The 17,643-nt window shown below is 39.9% G+C and overlaps 1 protein-coding gene across 3 annotated transcripts; it reads left to right on the top strand.

Moving 5' to 3' along the window:
- Positions 1-3,053: 3,053 nt before the first annotated feature.
- siglec15l (sialic acid binding Ig-like lectin 15, like) lies at positions 3,054-14,932 on the top strand. 3 transcript variants are annotated; one of them, XM_042318093.1, is made up of 9 exons: positions 3,054-3,201; positions 3,799-4,194; positions 4,299-4,652; positions 4,748-4,816; positions 5,490-5,534; positions 5,624-5,722; positions 5,830-5,868; positions 6,036-6,104; positions 14,782-14,932. In XM_042318093.1, exons 1-8 carry the CDS (start codon positions 3,159-3,161, stop codon positions 6,065-6,067), a joined length of 1,077 nt encoding a protein of 358 aa, XP_042174027.1. In that variant the 5' UTR covers positions 3,054-3,158; the 3' UTR covers positions 6,068-6,104; positions 14,782-14,932. The 3 variants fall into 3 exon arrangements, with proteins under 3 accessions (XP_042174027.1, XP_042174028.1, XP_042174029.1); XM_042318094.1 differs by lacking the exon at positions 14,782-14,932 and adding an exon at positions 8,909-10,283; XM_042318095.1 differs by lacking the exon at positions 5,490-5,534.
- The last annotated feature ends 2,711 nt before the right edge of the window (positions 14,933-17,643 follow it).

The raw sequence follows: 17,643 nt of genomic DNA, 5'->3' as shown, positions 1-17,643 counted from the left end.
GTTAGCCAGGGTTCGTGCAGATAACCAAGAATTTACAACTTTCAGATGAGACTGAATTAAGGTGATGCTTAATATTGACTGCTATTGATATAAAATATTACTAGGTCTTTAAGAGTTTATTCGGAAGATAACAGTTCTATAAATATTATTTTGTGGTGATTTACATGATTAGCTCAATCAGGTAATATTAATTACGGAGAAATTATTTCATAGAATAGCATGTCATATCACTTAATCCGGCATAGCCAAAGACACGACATAATCTATGTCAAAGTGGAAGAATAATGTATGAAAAAAAATGTATTCATAAAAATAAATAAACACTAATATATCTTGATCTGATAAGTATTCAAGCTATTACAGCTGTGAGTTTTTCTGGGTTTGAGTCTTTCTAAGAGCTTTGCACCCCTGGATTGAACAATATGTGCACATTTTTGTATTTAAAAAAAAATCTTTAAGTTATGTCAAGTTGGTTGTTGATCATTGCTAGACAGCCATTTTCAAGTCGCCATACATTTTCAAGACGAATTCAGTCCAAACTTTAACTAGGCCACTCAGTAACATTCAATGTCGTCTTGGTAAGCAACTCCAGTGTATATTTTGTCTTGTTTGAGTTTATTGTCCTGCTGAAAGGTGACTTTGTCTCCCAGTGTCTGGTGGAAAGGAGTTTAGAAAGGATTTTGCCTGTGTTTAACTCTCTTCATTTTTTTTTATCATAAAAACTTCCTTGTCCTCATAACGTGATGCAGCCACCACCATGATTGAAAATATGAGGAGTGGTACTCCGTAATGTGTTGTGTTGGATTTTCCCCAAACATAATAATTTGTATTCAGGACAAAGTCAATTTCTTTGGCACATTTTTTTGCTGTTTTACTTTAGTGCCTTACTGCAAACCGGATGCAGGTTTTTGAAATAGTTTTAATGTGTACAGGCTTCACTCTGTCAATTAGGTTAGTATTGAGGAGTAACTACAATGTTGTTGATCCATCCTCAGTGTTCTCCTATTTTATTATTATCTATTTGTTTACCTTTATTTAACTAGGCAAGTCCGTTAAGAACAAATTCTTATTTACAATGACGGCCTACACCGGCCAAACCTGGACGACGCTGGGACAATTGTGTGCCGCCCTATGGGACTCCCAATTATGGGCCACTTTAATAATGGAACACTAGTCACTTTAATAATGTATACATACTTCTTTACTAATTTCACGTGTATATACTGTATTCTATTCTACTCTATTTTAGTCTATGCCACTCTGACATTGCTCGTCTTAATATTTATATATTTCTTAATTCCATTATTTTACTTTTAGATTTGTAGTTGTAAATGAGAACTTGTTCTAAACTGGTCTACCTGGTGAAATAAAAATAAAACAATTTGTGTGTATTGTTGTGAATTCTTAGATACTACTGCATTGTTGGAGCACAAGCATTTCACTACACCCACAATAACATCGGCTAAATATGTGCATGTGACCAATACAATTTTATTTTATTTGATGTAAAATCCCCATTGGCCTCATGGTGAAATCCATGAGCGGTTTCCTTCCTCTCTGGCGACTGAGTTAGGAAGGACATCTGTATCTTTTGTAGTACCTGGGTGTATTGGTATACCATCCAAAGTGTAATTAATAACTTCACCATGCTTTTTATTTATACCCATCTACCAATAGGTGCCCTTCTTTGCAAGGCATTGGAAAACCTCCCTGGTCATTGTGGTTGAATCTGTTTGAAATTCACTGCTCAACTGAGTGAACTTAGAGTATGTGTGGGGTACAGAGATCAGGTAGTCATTCAGAAATCACATTTTTACTCCTGAATTTATTTAGGCTTGTCATAACAAAGGAATTGAACACTTATTGACTCAAGATATTTCAGCTTTTCATTCAAAAAAATACTGAACAAAAATTTAAACGCAACATGCTGCAATTTCAAAGATTTTACAGAATTCCAGTTCATATAAGGGAATTGGTCAATTGAAATAAATTCTTTAAACACTAATCTATGGATTTCACATGACTGGGAATACAGATACTGTATGCATCTGTTGGTCACAGATACCTTAAATAAAAACTAGGGGCGTGGATCACAAAACCAGTCAGTATCTGGTGTGACCACCACTTGCCTCATGCAGCACGACACATCTCCTTCACGTAGAGTTGTTCAGGTTGTTGATTGTGGCCTGTGGAATGATGTCCCACTCCTCTTCCATGGCTGTGCGAAGTTACTGGATATTGGCGGGAACTGGAACATGCTGTCTAACATGTCGATCCAGAGCATCCCAAACATGGTCCATGGATGACATGTCAGGTGAGTATGGAAGAACTGGGAAATGTTCAGCTTTCAGGAATTGTGTACAGATCCTTGCAACATGGGGCAGTGCATTATCATGCTGGAACATGAGACGATGGCAGATTATGAATGGCACAACAATGAGCCTCAGGATCTCATCACGGTATCGCTGTGCATTCAAATTGTCATCAATAAAATACAATTGTATTCTCCGTCCATAGCTTATACCTGCCCATACCATAACCCCCACCACCACCACGGGGCACTCTGTTCACTAACAGGGATGTAAACAAATTTGTGCGTATGGAACATTTCTGTGATCTTTGATTGCGTCTCATGAAACATGGGAACAACACATTATATATTACATTTTATATTGTTGTTCAGTGTAATTTGTTAAAATCTAAAAACAACACTTTGACATCATGGAGTATTGTGTATTCAATTTAATCCATTTTAAATTCAGGCTGTAACACAAAATGTGGAACAAGTAAAATGGTGTGAATACTGTCTGAAGGTGCTGTAGGACTGTTATCTCACTAGACTAAACGGAGGTCCTCTATTGTTCCAGTCTTAATGCTTTCTATAATAGATACCAAGTAAAGAGGCTCAGGAAACACATCTTAAATTCACATGATAGGCCTAAAGAAATAATACACTTCCATTGTTAATGCACTTATGCTCAGACAAGCCCTCACTTGTTTCACAGTAAGCACTAAACGGGAAATGGCTATTCTCATGTGGTACATTTCACAACTGTTTCCTGATTTGAGGCATTGTGTTGGTAGAACTTCCTCTCCGTGACTTGACTTTCTTTCTCCTCAGTGCTAAAGGGATACGTATATATTTGATTACATTTAGGATGGTGCAGACTCAACTCTTCTCTCTCTTCTCTGTCATTACAGGTAGGCCAAATTCCAGTTTTAGCTATTTCTATTCAGATTCAGTTTTGGTGAAACATTCCTATTTAAGCTTTAGCGTTCTTGAATAATTTGGGAATAAAGGAATTATCCCTCTTTTTAGTGTTGTAATATTCATGAGTATGTGTTTATACAGTATCATAAGAGATGATTTGTTGATCCTTTTTAAAATGTTTTTTAACCTTTATTTAACTAGTTAAGAACAAATTCTTATTTTCAATGACAGCCTGGGAACAGTGGGTTAACTGCCTAGGAACAGTGGGTTAACTGCCTGTTCAGGGGCAGAACGACAGATTTGTACCTTGTCAGCTCAGGGATATGAACTTGCATCCTTGCGGTTACTAGTCCAATGCTTTAACCACTAGGCTACCCTGCCACCCCATCCTTTAGGTAGTGACGTGTGTGTTTAAATAAAGTACAATAGAGTACAATAGATAAAGTACAATAGATTGCCAGTTGAACCAATTAGAATACAAGTTTTAAAAAATTGTTGAGACCATCAGAAAAAACAAACATGAAATATCCTTAATATGATTGATTTCTCCAATTTCTCCTATTGTGAACTAATATTCCTCCCACTAGGCACCTTCTCACAACCATGGTCCATGACAGTTCCCCCTGTAGTGAACAGCACCATAGGAGGAGATGTGGTCCTACCCTGCTCCTTCACCCACCCCAAGCAACAAGACTACTCCAAAGGCATCACAGTTCAGTGGATCACCAGACAATTCCATGATACGCCCTTCTTCCAATGCAAGGTGAAAAATGTTACTACGGGTGGAATGAATGAATGCTCCGTTCCAGAGTCATACCAACGCTTCTCAGTCAAAGGAGACCCTAAGCAGAGGGATCTCTCTCTCCTCATCAGAGATCTGACGGTCACAGACAATGGAGTTTACTTCTGCAGAGTAGAGCTGGACTATTACTGGGGTGATGGGAAGTGGCAGACTGCCAGCGGCACACAGCTCAATATCATTGGTAAAGGTCTCACTATGTTGTCAGAAATAAGGGTCTGGTGGTCTAGGAATATGAAACTCTTTACCATAATGATACTCATGCAAGGTTTGTGCTTTGTCCCTTAGCTAAGGCCCAGATTCTCAGCCTGTCTTGGGTAGAGGCGTCCCTCGGACCAGGCAACGGGAGCCTCAGGTGTGTAGTTGAGGGGAACCCCCCATCCACCATCACCTGGTTCTCCTCCTCTAAGGGCAACATAGACCCAGGTGTCAGCACCATAGGAACCCACCCATTTCAGTGGACCAGTTCAATCCCCTACTTCACCCAGGAAGTGTACACCTGCAGGGCAGAGAACAGCCTGGGGAGGGCAGAGAGACGGTTCCCCCCTGGACCCACTGCGCTGACCGTAGCCCTCTCTGTGTGTGGGGTCCTGCTTCTGCTGCTGCTCCTTGGCGTGGCTTTATTTTACCTGAGAAAAAGAGGTAGGTGATCTCTGTAAGAAAATAAATACTAGTTAAGTTATTATATTTTTGTCGTATTTACAGATTCATATACTATCTCTGGTCTTTTCCAAAAGGATACCGGAGATTCTGCAATTCAGAAAAGATTAAGCAGCAATCTGAGTTGTGCACAGATCCTGCTATAGGTAAGGGGTCTTACTCTTTTCTAGACAATCTGAGTTGTGCACAGATCCTGCTATAGGTAAGGGGTCTTACTCTTTTCTAGACAATCTGAGTTGTGCACAGATCCTGCTATAGGTAAGGGGTCTTACTCTTTTCTAGACAATCTGAGTCTTTGAATAGTATTTCTGATCAGTAATAATTTTTACTCAGATGAAAGGGCAGAGTGTGAGTTGAAAGCCAGTTTAAGTGGAAGGCTATTCAGTACATTTTTGTCATTTAGCAGACGCTCTATCCAGAGCGACTTACAGGAGCAATTAGGGTTAAGTGCCTTGCTCAAGGACACATCGGCAGATGTTTCACCTAGTTTGCTCAGGGATTGGAACTGGCCCAACACTCTTAACCCGCTAGACTACCTGCTGCCCTGTTATTCACTGTCTCCACACATATGCTTCCCTATGTACTAGTCCATCAACTTCTCTTGTCTACGGCCCACTCATTGTCTGTGTATTCTACACCCTCTTCTCCCGTATCCTTCAATCCCTGCCTGGTGTCCCAACTACACCTCTGTAGAAGTGGGCAAAAAGATCGGGTCCAGTGTCGAGTCTGAGCATAGCTCTTCATGTCCTCTCATTCAGTCATAAACTTTGTGCGTCACAGCAGTTTACATTTGTACATTTTACTTCCCTGTTTCTAAAGCTATGGTCAGTGAATCCTCTATCTACGCCAATGTCTCAGAAATGGGTGAGTGGACAAGACCGTGAAGGATTTGCTGATGGTTCAGATCTGTAATGTGTCACACAGTTTCTTACTGTCGTTCTCTACACAAACAGAAAGCCCACAGTCATTGTATAAACATAATTCACCAGAAGATGGCGACATGGAGCTAAATCTGGTATACTCAGACGTTCAACTGAACACCACCACTCAATGTAAGTATTCAATTATTGCAATTTTGGGCCATGAATTCCATAGGTTTACCACCAAGTACCAGAACCAGCTCAGATAAGCTTATGAAATTGCCCTCTTTTCTTTTAAGCACCCCAAAGAAGCTCTCGTGTCCCCATACCAGATGAAGGTGAATTATTTTTAGTGTTTTTCTTGAAGTGACACAAGAAAGTCTAAGATTGCATACTACAGCTGAGACAGCACTGTCCTTAACATGACATAACATGACATGACATAACGCCAACCCTTTTCATTGTCATTCTATTATTCTGATTATGCTGTCCATTGTCATTTCAGGTGTCCACTATGCTATTGTGAAGCCAGGGTGAACTGCCGAGGCGCAGCAGAGAGAATGTAACTCTAGAGGTATGTCATAATGAAACTGACCTCCCTCATTCTGACAGACATTTTTCTAAAGTAATCAACGAGAGTTTAGCAGTCAATCTTATTGAAATTGTTCACAACATTGGGGCAACTTGGTAGATTCTGTTTTTATATTGTTATTCTTATGGAGGTGTAATTACATAATTGCCCTACAAGTGTTATTGTAACTGTAGTGTTATTGTAACTGTAGTGTTATTGTAACTGTAGTTTTATTGTAACTGTAGTGTTATTGTAACTGTAGTGTTATTGTAACTGTAATTTTATTGTAACTGTAATTTTATTGTAACTGTAGTGTTATTGTAACTGTAGTGTTATTGTAACTGTAGTTTTATTGTAACTGTAGTGTTATTGTAACTGTAGTGTTATTGTAACTGTAGTTTTATTGTAACTGTAGTGTTATTGTAACTGTAGTGTTATTGTAACTGTAATTTTATTTTAACTGTAGTGTTATTGTATCTGTAGTTTTATTGTAACTGTAGTTTTATTGTAACTGTAGTTTTATTGTAACTGTAGTGTTATTGTAACTGTAGTGTTATTGTAACTGTAGTTTTATTGTAACTGTAGTTTTATTGTAACTGTAGTGTTATTGTAACTGTAATTTTATTTTAACTGTAGTGTTATTGTAACTGTAGTGTTATTGTATCTGTAGTGTTATTGTAACTGTAGTTTTATTGTAACTGTAGTGTTATTGTAACTGTAGTGTTATTGTAACTGTAGTTTTATTGTAACTGTAGTGTTATTGTAACTGTAGTGTTATTGTAACTGTAGTTTTATTGTAACTGTAGTGTTATTGTAACTGTAGTGTTATTGTAACTGTAGTTTTATTGTAACTGTAGTGTTATTGTAACTGTAGTGTTATTGTAACTGTAGTTTTATTGTAACTGTAGTGTTATTGTAACTGTAGTGTTATTGTAACAGTAGTTTTATTGTAACTGTAGTGTTATTGTAACTGTAGTGTTATTGTAACTGTAATTTTATTTTAACTGTAGTGTTATTGTAACTCTAGTGTTATTGTAACTGTAGTGTTATTGTAACTGTAGTTTTATTGTAACTGTAGTGTTATTGTAACTGTAGTGTTACTGTAACTGTAATTTTATTTTAACTGTAGTGTTATTGTAACTGTAGTGTTATTGTAACTGTAGTGTTACTGTAACTGTAATTTTATTTTAACTGTAGTGTTATTGTAACTGTAGTGTTATTGTATCTGTAGTGTTATTGTAACTGTAGTGTTATTGTAACTGTAGTGTTATTGTAACTGTAGTGTTATTGTATCTGTAGTGTTATTGTAACTGTAGTGTTATTGTAACTGTAGTGTTATTGTAATTCACTCAATAACAATTGTTATTGTTCCTGAGCGCCATTACATCATTATACTTCTGGGTTTCCTTTCAAAGAAGTGAAGCGTTCCTTCTAAACACACGTCACATGAACCCACAGAAGAACTCCAGCGCGGTCATTCGCCTCAACCACCACAGAACCAGCTGATGCTATCTGGGCAAAACTTCAGTGTATCTCTGGTTGAGTGTGGTCATCCACCAGCTCTGCAAGGAACTCTGTCATCGAACTACTGAAGGGTTTTCTCATATTTGTGAGGGGTGTGTACTGGCGGCAGAGAAGTCAGACGCAGAAGAGCAAGAACTGTGTTTCCAAACCGCGCAGTTAAAAAAAAAAAAAACGACCGGAAAACAGATCAATCAAATAATGGGTACATAACCCGACTCACACCAGGACAGCCGTGCACAAGCACTTACAATAAACAATCTGACAAGGACATGAGGGGGAACAGAGGGTTAAATACACAACATGTAATTGATGGGATTGAAACCAGGTGTGATGGAAGACGAGACAAAACCAAAGGAAAATGAAAAGAGGATCAGCGATGGCTAGAAGGTCGGTGACTTCGAACGCCGCCCGAACAAGGAGAGGGACCAACTTCAGCTGAAGTCGTGACTATATTGGTGTATAATAATCATAATAATACATAGTATTTATATAGCATTTTTCAAGGACGCAAAGTCGCTTGGGTCCATGTTCTTACCATGTGGTGCATCACTAAACGTCCATGTAGAACCACGAAGCAGAAAGAGTGTGGTGCATCACTAAACGTCCATGTAGAACCACGAAGCAGAAAGAGTGTGGTGCATCACTAAACGTCCATGTAGAACCACGAAGCAGAAAGAGTGTGGTGCATCACTAAACGTCCATGTAGAACCACGAAGCAGAAAGAGTGTGGTGCATCACTAAACGTCCATGTAGAACCACGAAGCAGAAAGAGTGTGGTGCATCACTAAACGTCCATGTAGAACCACGAAGCAGAAAGAGTGTGGTGCATCACTAAACGTCCATGTAGAACCACGAAGCAGAAAGAGTGTGGTGCATCACTAAACGTCCATGTAGAACCACGAAGCAGAAAGAGTGTGGTGCATCACTAAACGTCCATGTAGAACCACGAAGCAGAAAGAGTGTGGTGCATTTGTACATGTAAATGTATTGGTTTCCTTTGGCTGCAGTGTTTCTGGTGTTCTCAAAGTGTCACGGAGGATCTAGTTCCTCTGGACCACATGCAGAGAGTAACTCACTCAGGTTCTTAAGTTTGTACAGCTGATGGATAAGACTGTTTGGCTCGCCATGGTAATGTCCTTTTAGGGTGTGGTTTGGTTCCCATATCTGGCTTCACTTGCTTATATAGAGACTAGGCCTACTGGTATACACAGCCAGAGTGTGTGTGTGTGCGCGCCTTTATGTGGTAAGGTTTTCTAAGCACTCTTTCCCATTCTGCTCTGTAGCAGTCCTGGGAAGTGGTGACAGAGAAGAGCATCCTGCCCTCGTCTCCATGGTAACAGTTGTTTATGGATGGAGGGTGACAGAAACAAAACCCTACTGCTGCAAAGCATCGAAATATGAAAAACTCCTTCCTGATGGGGTTCAGTCTTATTTCATCGCTATCCATTTTGTTATGTAGCTTGATTGACATGGGCCTAATATCTGTACTTAGTTTGTTATTTTTTTTAAGTGTCTGAGGGTCTCTAGGAACAGTGGGTTAACTGCCTTGTTCAGTGGCAGAATGACATAATGATGATGTTTAAAGCATGTAGATGTAAATAATACACTACACTGAAACTATTTTAGCATGGCCTGGGGTAGTCCCATTAGTGCAGTCCCCTTGGGATAGGATGGTGGGCCTATAGTTTAACACCTGTTGACACCACATGGTTACCAATTCAATGCAAAAACCTACATTTAGGTCTGACCTTAAAGTAATGTGAGCTTCTTGCTTGCTTGCAATGTGGGTGGGAAAATGCTTAAATTAACCTGGGACAAATACAATTCAGCTGTCGATATAGTACGGAGGTCGAATAGGTATGGGTCTATGGTGCAGGCTACAAAGATATAGGGCCTAAAGTGTCTTTAACAATAGTAGGAATACGTTTGATGAACTTCAAACATATTCAGATTGATAGCCACATGCTTAATCATCTTCTACAGATCAACTTCAACCATCATGCGAACACTATTTAGGTGGAGACTGTAAATGCTTCATCATTTACATCCATAACACACGCGGTAATGCTGCCAGTAGCATGCGGCTAGAAATGAGACCCAATCGTGCGTGAGTGATTTGCGGACTATACGTGTTTTGATAGCGCTTTCTCTTCCAGCCAGTCATTTTATGTCCATGGGCGAGTTCGTTTTTCTTTACCCAGTGTCTTACACATTTTAGTCCATTCCAATGGTCCTTAAATAAATTCACCACTCACCTATGGCCATGCAAAACGAACTGGCCCATTGAGTAAAAGCACTGTTGAAGTTGAAAATGCTACTGTTTCCTGGAAACCCCACCCCAACTGAATCTCACCCTCAATGAAGTAGGGTTTCCACGAGTTACCACAGCCGCAAAGTCTAACTTGGCTATCGTAAAAAATGTATCGTAAAATAACCTGCAATTGTGCTTTTTGGTCTTATTTTAAGGTTACGGTTAGGCATAAGGTTACGATTAGGTTTAAAATCACATTTTAAGAAGATTTGTAGAAACAGGCGGGGTTTATGACTTTGTGGCGGTGGTAACTAGTAACGACCATGAAGTAGACGAAGCACAGTAGTAGCAGCTGCCTGTGTTTCTTGGGCCACGATACACTGTAGTCTAGACTATTTACACTGTATTTTATTTATACATACATATCAAAATGTCTCATACTGTTGTTACTACCACCACCACGACGAGATCGTCTTCGGGCGAAGGATTCTTGAATTTGGGCTATACTCGCTCTGTACAAGGATTACTGAAAATCGCCCAAGTGGTAAGAGTTTTTGATCAGATATTTATACTGATGTTCTGCACAGAATTATACATATTTTTTTTAAACTTTTTTATTTTTAATGTTGGGGTTGGGTTGTATTTTATATTGCTTACTGTCTGCTGTCTTCGTGATCTTTAATCCAAAATGTGGAGAATGCACTCAAAAATTGAGGATAAAGGGGAGCGAGGTGCGTAACAGAAACTCTGGTTCATTCGTATACTACTAGCAGTAGTGGAAAAAGTACCCAATTGTTGTGAAAGTAAAGATACCTTAATAGAAAATGACTCAAGAAAAAGTGAAATTTACCCAGTAATATATTATTTGAGTAAAAGTCTAAAAGTATTTGGTTTAAACTATACTTAAGTATCAAAACTAAATGTAACTGCTAAAATATACTTAAGAATCAAACGTAAAAGTCTAAATCATTTCAAATTCCTTATATTAAGCAATCCACACGGCATCATTTTCATGTTTTCTTTATTTGCTCTAACACTCAGACATAATGTATAAACGAGGCATGTGTTGAGTCAAGTCCGCCAGATCAGAGGCCATGGGGATGACCAGGGATGTTCTCTTGATAAGTGTGTGAATTAGACCATTTTCCTGCCGTGCTAAGCATTCAAAATGTAACGAGTACTTTTGGGTGTCAGGGAAAATGTATGGAGTGAAAAGTACATTATTTTCTTTAGGAATGTAGTGAAGTAAAAGTAAAAGCTGTCAAAAATATAAATAGTAAAGTACAGATACCCCAAAAAACTACTTAGGTAGTACTTTAAAGTATTTTTACTTAAGTACTTTACACCACTGTCTACTAGGTGGCTTTCTCTGACTGTTAGGCTACGACTAGGCTACTTTACAAAACATTAACATGCAAACATGAATTAGGCCTATACCAGTGGGAACCAATAGCCTTTATAACAGGAATTAGGCCTATACCAGTGGGAACCAATAGCCTTTATAACAGGAATTAGGCCTATACTAGTGGGAACCAATAGCCTTTATAACAGGAATTAGGCCTATACCAGTGGAGACAATAGCCTCTATAACCTGAATTAGGCCTATACCAGTGGAAACAATATCCTTTATAACCTGAATTAGGCCTATACTAGTGGGAACCAATAGCCTTTATAACCCGAATTAGGCCTATACTAGTGTAAACAATAGCCTTTATAACCTGAATTAGGCCTATACTAGTGGAAACAATAGCCTTTATAACCCGAATTAGGCCTATACCAGTGGAGACAATAGCCTCTATAACCTGAATTAGGCCTATACCAGTGGAAACAATATCCTTTATAACCTGAATTAGGCCTATACTAGTGTAAACAATAGCCTTTATAACCTGAATTAGGCCTATACAAGTGGAAACAATAGCCTTTATAACCTGAATTAGACCTATACCAGTGGAAACAATAGCCTTTATAACCGGCCACAGTCAGATCAACATCCAGTTTTGATTGAGATGTCCAGTAATTGTTTAAAATAGTGGAAGTCTTGGCAGATTAGAATTTTGTTGTTGTTGATTTCTGTAATGGAGGAACTTGTCCCATTGTGTGTGGTGATGTCATATTGCTGTCTACCTTCAAATAAATGAATGTTTATCATCATCTCTCGGCATGTCAGAATTTCGTAATTAATTAATGACACTTTATTACACCTTCATAACGAAGGTTGTGAAATCAGGGCTTCAGGAAAATCAGGGAAATCACACCTTCATAACAACGGTTGTGAAATCAGGGGAGAACAAATGTTGTCTGTTCTCCCCTCTTTATATCTGTGTTTGGCACAGTAGAATACAGTGGGGTTGCATCTTAATCTTCACTACATTTCTGTTACATTCTTGCTTATTTATAGTTATCACAGGAATGATGGTGGTGTTTCAGAGCAAAAATGGAGGAAGCTGGTTTTGGGTGTTATTTCCTGTTTACAGAAGTGTTTAGTGGCTAATGGCTTTCAGCCTCTCCCTTGTGGTTTAATAATGTCAATGTTGTTCCATATACCTGCAACTGCCCTACAATATGAAGCAATAAAGCATGTTTAACGGCATGTGAACGGGAAAATTGTGAACCTTGAACATTAGCCATGTGAGACCTGGGTTGTGTTGAAAACTAGATTCTGGATCTGGACCAACCTACTGTTAACAAAATTTATATTTATTTAATTTAAACTCTATTTAACCAGGTAGGCCAGTTGATAACAAGTTCTCATTTACAACTGCGACCTGGCCAAGATAAAGAAAAGCAGTGCGACACAAACAACAACACAGAGTTACACAGAATAAAAAGCGTACAGTCAATAACACAGTAGATAAAAGAAAGTCTATATACAGTGTGAGGAGGTAGGCAATAAATAGGCCATGGTAGCAAAGTAATTACAATTTAGCAGATTAACACTGGAGTGATAAATGAGCAGATGATGATGTGCAAGTAGAGATACTGGTGTGCAAAACAGCAGAAAAAGAAATAAAAACAATATGGGGATGAGGTAGGTAGATTGGGTGGGCTACTTACAGATGGACTATGTACAGCTGCAGCGATCGGATAGCTACTCAGATAGCTGATGCTTAAAGTTAGTGAGGGAAATATAAGTCTCCAGCTTCACTTATAGATGACCTGGAGCCAGTGGGTCTGGCGACGAATATGTAGCGAGGGCCAACTAAAGCATACAGGTCGTAGTGGTGGGAGGTATAAGGGGCTTTGGTAATTAAAAGGATGGCACTGTGATAGACTACATCCAGTTTGCTGAGTAGATTATTGGAAGCTATTTTGTAGATGATATCGCCGAAGTTGAGGATCGGTAGGGTAGTCAGTTTTATTAGGGTACGTTTGGCGGTTAGTGAAGGAGGCTTTGTTGCGAAATAGAAAGCCGATTTTGGATTGGAGAAGTTTAGTATGAGTCTGGAATGAGAGTTTACAGTCTAGCCAGACACCTAGGTATTTGTAGTTGTCCACATATTCTAGGTCAGAACCGTCCAGGGTAGTGATGCTAGTCGGGCGGGTGGGTGTGGGCAGCGAACGGTTGAAAAGCATGCATTTGGTTTTACTAGCGTTTAAGAGCAGTTGGAGGCCATGGAAGGAGTGTTGTATGGCATTGAAGCTTGTTTAGAGGTTAGTTAACACAGTGTCCAAAGAAGGGCCAAAAGTATACAGAATGGCAGCGTCTGCGTACAGGTGGATCAGGGAATCACCCGCAGCAAGAGCGACATCATTGATATATATACAGAGAAAAGAGTCAGCCCGAGAATTGAACCCTGTGGAACCCCCATAGAGACTGCCAGAGGTCCGGACAACAGGCCTTCCGATTTGACACACTGAACTCTGTCTGCGAAGTAGTTGGTGAACCAGGCAAGGCAGTCATTTGAGAAACCAAGGCTATTGAGTCTGCTGATAAGAATACAGTGAATGACAGAGTCGAAAGCCTTGGCCAGGTCGATGAAGACAGCTGCACAGTACTGTCTTTTATCGATGGCGGTTATGATATCGTTTAGTACCTTGAGCGTGGCTGAAGTGCACCCGTGACCGGCTCGGAAACCAGATTGCACAGCGGAGAAGGTACAGTGGGATTCAAAATGGTCAGTGATCTGTTTATTAACTTGGCTTTTGAAGACTTTAGAGAGGCAGGGCAGGATGGATATAGGTCTATAACAGTTTGGGTCTAGAGTGTCACCCTCTTTGAAGAGGGGGGTGACCGCGGCAGCTTTCCAATCTTTAGGAATCACGGACGATACGGAAGAGAGGTTGAACAGACTGGTAATATGGGTTGCAACAATGGCGGCGGTCAATTTTAGAAAGAGAGGGTCCAGATTGTCTAGCCCAGCTGATTTGTATGGGTCCCGGTTTTGCAGCTCTTTCAGAACATCTGCGATCTAGATTTGGGTGAAGGAGAAGCTGGGGAGGCTTGAGCAAGTAGCTGCAGGGGTGCGGAGCTGTTGGCCGGGGTTGGGGTAGGTAGCCAGGAGGAAAGCATGTATAGAAATAGTATAGAAATGCTTATTGAAATTTTAGATTATCATGGATTTATCGGTGTTGACCGTGTTACCTAGCCTGGAGTGGGCAACTGGGGGGAGGTGCTCTTATTCTCCATGGACTTTACAATGTCCCAAAACCTTTTGGAGTTAGAGCTACAGGATGCAAATTTCTGTTTGAAAAAGCTGGCCTTTGCTTTCCTGACTGACTGTGTGTATTGGTTCCTGACTTCCCTGAACAGTTGCATATCACGGGGACTATTCAATGCTATTGCAGTCCGCTATTGCAGACTAAGATACATTTTTAACATAGGAGTTGATATGGTGCCAATATGCTCCACGATTGGAATCATACTGGGACATGGAAACACATTGTTATTTGTCTGTGTGTTTGCAGGTAGCACTCCTGATTGCGTTCCTGTGTGTACACTGTGCACGAGGTTGGACTGATTACTCAGCCTTTCGGTACTTTGAGGTGGTGACGCTATGGTTCCTCATAGCCTTCCTCATCTTCTACCTCATGTATGTGTTCAGACTGCAGAGTAAGATCCCCTGTATCAACTGGACAATGACGGTGAGTGGCGCTGCAAATGACACACGCCTATACACACACACACACATTTACATTGTTTACATGTTAGTTATTTAGCAGACTTTCTTATCCAGAGAGACTTACAGTAGTGTGCATAATCTTTTAAACTTTCTCTGTACTTTTTCCACAGACACGCGTTCCAGCACTTATCTATACCATTCATTGTTTCAGGAGTTACTGCATTATGGCGTTGGGACCATCCTGGTCTTCATTGCCTCTATTGTTGCAGCTGTTAAGAGTGGAGGTGTGTCTGAACTAGAAGCTGGTTCGGTGAGTAACATAGCACATGTTTTCCTGTTTTCTGGTGCTCCATTCCAAAGCTGAAGAATGTTAATTATTTTTTATCTATCCTAGTATCTCAGCATTTAGCTGAAGATAATTGAGAGGCCCTGTTTGCAAAAATGAAACCTTATATCTAAGCTCTCCATAGTTTATTTCAAATCAAATCAAATCAAATTTATTTATATAGCCCTTCGTACATCAGCTGATATCTCAAAGTGCTGTACAGAAACCCAGCCTAAAACCCCAAACAGCAAGCAATGCAGGTGTAGAAGCACAGTGGCTAGGAAAAACTCCCTAGAAAGGCCAAAACCTAGGAAGAAACCTAGAGAGGAACCAGGCTATGTGGGGTGGCCAGTCCTCTTCTGGCTGTGCCGGGTGGAGATTATAACAGAACATGGCCAAGATGTTCAAATGTTCATAAATGACCAGCATGGTCGAATAATAATAAGGCAGAACAGTTGAAACTGGAGCAGCAGCACAGTCAGGTGGAAGTTGAAACTGGAGCAGCAGCATGGCCAGGTGGACTGGGGACAGCAAGGAGTCATCATGTCAGGTAGTCCTGGGGCTCAGGTCCTAGGGTCAGGTCCTCCGAGAGAGAGAAAGAAAGAGAGAAGGAGAGAATTAGAGAACGCACACTTAGATTCACACGACACCGAATAGGACAGGAGAAGTACTCCAGATATAACAAACTGACCCCAGCCCCCCGACACATAAACTACTGCAGCATAAATACTGTTTGTTATGTGGTGAGTGTGTGGGATTTCACTTTAAAGCAGGCCAAATGGCTATTAAAGGGGAGTGGAAACACTAGGCTTTAGAACAGCAGCTAACTGGAACTGTAAATCACCATATTGGCATTGTTGCATCACTGGTAGGATTTCCCAAAAAGGCCGAATTTGAAAACTGTCTGGTTTGCTGGTTTCAAACCATATCCAAAAGTTTAATACATATTTTGAAAGCTGAGAAACAGCCCTTAAATTATATTACATACAATAGCACCACATCAATCAAATGGTAATCAGTTAAGAACAATGTGATACGGAAATCAGTTTTTTCCCCCATACAACTGCTAATCAGAATAGTAATATGTTCTACTATGATGGAGTTCCAGACGTTTTAGTGAACGGTGGTATTTTTCTAGAATTCTCTGGAATGTTCTGTTATCAGACCCTTTCTTATATGGATTGTATATTAAACACAAATGTGAACCAAAACATATTACAAATGGCATTTAGTCTTACATATGATAAGGAAAGACATAAGTAATATACAAGTAATATAATATGAATAAATCAATAACTTTATTGAAAACACTGAGGGGAATACATCGTCTCAGTCAAGCCTGAAAACAAAGTGCAAGTCCACATCGAAAATTGGAATTACAAAATATGATAAGAATAAGTAATATAATAACAATAATTGGCTTTGACAACTTCAATTTGTTCTGCACATACATTCCACTGGGCTTATAGCCTTATACAGGAAGAGTCAGAATGGGAACAAATTAAAAGCATGCAAGAGAGGTGAAATGACCAGCCAGTAGTTCAGATTGTCACTGAAGACTAGGAGTCCCTTTACTAGTTAGTGCCTATATCTGCAATGAGTCACACTCACTGGAGTACCACAACCTAAAATAATGGATCCCCCTACAATGCATAACTACTTGCCCTTGCGTTCTGGTGCAACACAAACAAACCACGTCATAATCTCCTTTCTATCTTTCCTGTAAAAAAAATCCAACAATTTCTAGAGTTGTCCTCCAGTACAATGAAGTTCACCTAGGCTGTGAGAGTGAGGGTGTGGTTGTCCCTTGGCCCTGTCTGTAGCCTAAGCAGCATGTTGTCCAGTCTCTACAGCCCCTATTTCTCTTGGCCCTGTCTGCAGCATGTTGTCCAGTCTCTACAGCCCCTATCTCCCTTGGCCCTGTCTGCAGCATGTTGTCCAGTCTCTACAGCCCCTATCTCCCTTGGCCCTGTCTGCAGCGTGTTGTCCAGTCTCTACAGCCCCTATCTCCCTTGGCCCTGTCTGCAGCCTAAGCAGCATGTTGTCCAGTCTCTACAGCCTCTATCTTACTTGACACTGTCTAGCTAGCTAGCTGCAAATTCAGTCAGACACTAGCCAGTTGATTTGAGCTCTTAGCTAATGCCAATGACAATGCTCTTCAAATTGCCAATATGAGCATTTAATTTTTTACAGTTAGTGAACACAACATTAACATGGAAAAGGACAAGAGAAGAGCTAGCTAAATCAAGAAAATAGCTTGCTAGTTGCCTCAGCTTGGCTGACTGTCTAGTCGGCTTGTTATCAAATAAATGTAATTTCACAGCCTCATCTTATCAATCAAAGAAAATACTCTAAAATGTAAATGTTATAAATACCAACATA

The sequence above is a fragment of the Oncorhynchus tshawytscha genome, unplaced genomic scaffold (assembly GCF_018296145.1).
Source record: "Oncorhynchus tshawytscha isolate Ot180627B unplaced genomic scaffold, Otsh_v2.0 Un_scaffold_3409_pilon_pilon, whole genome shotgun sequence".
Classification (NCBI taxonomy): Eukaryota; Metazoa; Chordata; class Actinopteri; order Salmoniformes; family Salmonidae; genus Oncorhynchus; species Oncorhynchus tshawytscha.
The sequence above is the reverse complement of the archived record's forward strand: the minus strand, read 5'-3'. Positions and strand labels throughout refer to the sequence as shown.

Bases quoted from the DNA above. Each gene is read 5' to 3' on its own strand.
- siglec15l (XM_042318093.1), top strand. From the start codon at position 3,159: ATGGTGCAGACTCAACTCTTCTCTCTCTTCTCTGTCATTACAG. The intron at 5,535-5,623 runs GTGAGTGGACAA...CTACACAAACAG, and splicing joins CGCCAATGTCTCAGAAATGG to AAAGCCCACAGTCATTGTAT. The intron at 5,869-6,035 runs GTGAATTATTTT...TTGTCATTTCAG, and splicing joins TGTCCCCATACCAGATGAAG to GTGTCCACTATGCTATTGTG.